Raw genomic sequence first — 2,737 nt, 5'->3', positions numbered from 1 at the left:
CGAAAAATCGAAAATTTATTATCCAATTGATTTCCGATTGTTATGGATTCAAGTCTAGGTCATAAAAATTTAAAATTTATCATAAATTTACAATTTTTATGGTGGTTTTAATCATAGGTTTCTAATTAAATTACAATTAATTATGAAAATCAAATTAATTCTAAATTATTCTAATTTTCAACAAATTAATCATAATTACAATTAGATTGCATAATTAACATGACTAGGCAAGATAGAGTATCTTTTGCTCGAGTGTTGATAGAAATGGATAGCACTAGCCCATTGCCTGATTGTGTCTGGATAGAGGATTCAAAGGGTGGGATGTTCAAGCAAGCTGTTACTTATGACTGGTTGCCACAATATTGTAAAGTTTGCTGTACTGCAGGCCATGATTGTACTAAAAAGACTAAACCACCAGTACCAAAACCTGTAGCCAAAAAGGTGTGGGTTCCTAAAGCTGTCCAACAAGCTCATCCAATGTCAGAACAACAGGAGCAACCTAATGCTGTGCACACTCCTGAGATGCCTGTTAACAATGTATCTGATCCTACTCCATGGAAAATTGTGACAAGACGGACTAAGGGATTATCTAGAATGAGGACTTTGAGCCCTAGCAATCCATTTACTATGTTGCCTGCAGAATTGGGTTCAAAGAATTAACAGGAGGTGATATGGAGATGCAAAATACTACTGAACCCCCTGATGAAGAAGGTTAATCTTTGCAGCTGGAATGTGAGGGACTTAATGATCCTATTAAGGTCCCAGAGGTAAAACACCTTATTCATACCCATAATATTCATGTTGTTGCTTTGCTAGAAACTAGAGTTAAGGAAAGCAATTTCTCTAGAGTAGTCATAAGTTTGGGAGAAATTGGAAATGGGAAAATAATTACACTGCAAACCCCAGAGGTAGAATTTGGGTAGGCTGGCTTTATCAAGAAGTTGATATCCATGTGTTACAGGTGCATGAACAATTTATTCACTGTGAAATTAGGGATAGGTATGGAGTGGTGGAATTGTATGTTACTCTGGTGTATGGTCTTCACTCCATTGACACTAGGAAGAATTTGTGGAACTCTCTTACTACTCTTGCCTCAAGTGTAGGTAGCTGTCCTTGGGTCATTACTGGTGATTTTAATTCTCCCCTGTTTGCTGATGATAGAATCATGGTACTCCTGTTTCAGCAACAGAAACCAAGGATTTTGATGAGTTTATTACAAGTAATGGGCTGTGTCCGGTAAAGAGTGTAGGACATTATTTCTCTTGGCACAAAGGCACTGGTGAAGGTAAAATTGCTAGCAGGATTGATTGGTGTTTGGGAAATGATGAATGGATTCATAAATTCAGTAATGTCCAGGTTGAATACCTAAACCCTTCCATCTCTGACCACTCCCCTTTACTGATAAACTGTCTGCCAGACAATGTGGAGGGAGGTAGACCTTTCAGATTTCTCAATTATTTGGCTGATCATAGTAGTTTTTCTGCTATTATTCAGGCAGCTTTTACTGAAGTATACCATGGCACTCCTATGTTTAAGCTCTGGTGTAAGCTGAAAAAAGTCAAGGCTGAACTCAAGAAGTTACATAGAGAAGACTTCTCCTGGTATTACTGAGAAGATTACCATTGCTAGAAGTGAGCTTGATAAGGTTCAACAGAGTTTGCAAACTGGTAGATCTCCTTCTCTTCTCAACCAAGAGGTGGTTTGCATTAAACAGCTTAGGCATTGGCTGAGAATTGATGAGATAGCATTGAGACAAAAATCTAGGATCCAATGGCTAAAACTAGGTGATTCTAACAACCACTTTTTCTTTTCCACTGTGAAAGAAAGAGTTAGATTCAATAGCATTGCCATCCTATATGATGATAATGGCACTAAATTGGTTGATCCTGATCTAATTCAAACAGAAATTCTGAGTTTCTACAAAAAGCTGCTTGGCACTTCTGCAAACACTCTTCCCTCTATTCACATTCCAACAGTGAGAAATGGCTCTAGGCTAAATAATGATGCTAGACAGGATCTGTGCAGGGATGTTACTGATGATGAGATTGATTTGGCATTACATGGGATTGGCAATGATAAGGCTCCTGGTCCAGATGGTTTAAATGCAGTCTTTTCAAAAAGGCTTGGCCTGTCATCAAACAGGATATTTATAGAGCAGTGAAGGATGTGTTTGTTACCAATTTCATGCTTCCCCAGTACAACTGTACATCTATTACTCTCATTCCAAAAGTTCCTAATCCTACAAGAGTTAAAGAGTACAGACCAATTGCATGCTGTAATGTGGTGTACAAAATTATTTCAAAAATTCTAACTACAAGAATGCAAGGGGTGATTGGACAGGTTGTTAGTGAATGTCAATCTGGGTTTATTCCTGAGAGGCAAATTTCTGACAATATTCTGCTTGCTACTGAGCTCATTAAGGGCTACACTAGAGCCCATCTTTCACCCAGATGTATGCTCAAGATTGACTTAAAGAAAGCCTATGATTCAATTGAATGGCCTTTCTTGATCAGTGTTATGGATGCTCTTGGCTTCCCTCATAGATTTGTGCAATGGGTGTACACATGCATTTCCACTGTATCTTACAGTGTGCTCATTAATGGGAAACCTTGTACACCTTTCAAAGCTAAAAAAGGGCTAAGACAGGGAGATCCCTTGTCTCCTTTTTTATTTGCTATTGGCATGGAATACTTGTCTAGACATCTCCATCAGTTGCAGACCAAGCCTGATTTTAACT

General features: G+C 38.3%; 1 protein-coding gene across 1 annotated transcript; it reads left to right on the top strand.

Annotated features, from left to right (window-relative positions):
• Positions 1-264: 264 nt before the first annotated feature.
• Positions 265-2,161, top strand: LOC130464927 (uncharacterized). Its single transcript, XM_056834067.1, has 5 exons — positions 265-564; positions 726-908; positions 962-1,099; positions 1,162-1,509; positions 1,559-2,161. Exons 1-5 carry the CDS (start codon positions 265-267, stop codon positions 2,159-2,161), a joined length of 1,572 nt encoding a protein of 523 aa, XP_056690045.1.
• Positions 2,162-2,737: the final 576 nt, after the last annotated feature.

The sequence above is a fragment of the Spinacia oleracea genome, unplaced genomic scaffold, assembly GCF_020520425.1.
Source record: "Spinacia oleracea cultivar Varoflay unplaced genomic scaffold, BTI_SOV_V1 SOVchr0_014, whole genome shotgun sequence".
In the NCBI taxonomy this organism is placed as follows: Eukaryota; Viridiplantae; Streptophyta; class Magnoliopsida; order Caryophyllales; family Amaranthaceae; genus Spinacia; species Spinacia oleracea.
Note: the sequence above shows the minus strand (reverse complement) of the source record. Positions and strands in the feature narration are given on the sequence as shown.

Coding starts and splice junctions, on each gene's coding strand:
- LOC130464927 (XM_056834067.1), top strand. CDS start 265: ATGGATAGCACTAGCCCATTGCCTGATTGTGTCTGGATAGAGGATTCA. Junction 909..961: donor TTACACTGCAAACCCCAGAG/GTAGAATTTGGG, acceptor CATGTGTTACAG/GTGCATGAACAATTTATTCA. Junction 1,100..1,161: donor TTACTACTCTTGCCTCAAGT/GTAGGTAGCTGT, acceptor TGCTGATGATAG/AATCATGGTACTCCTGTTTC.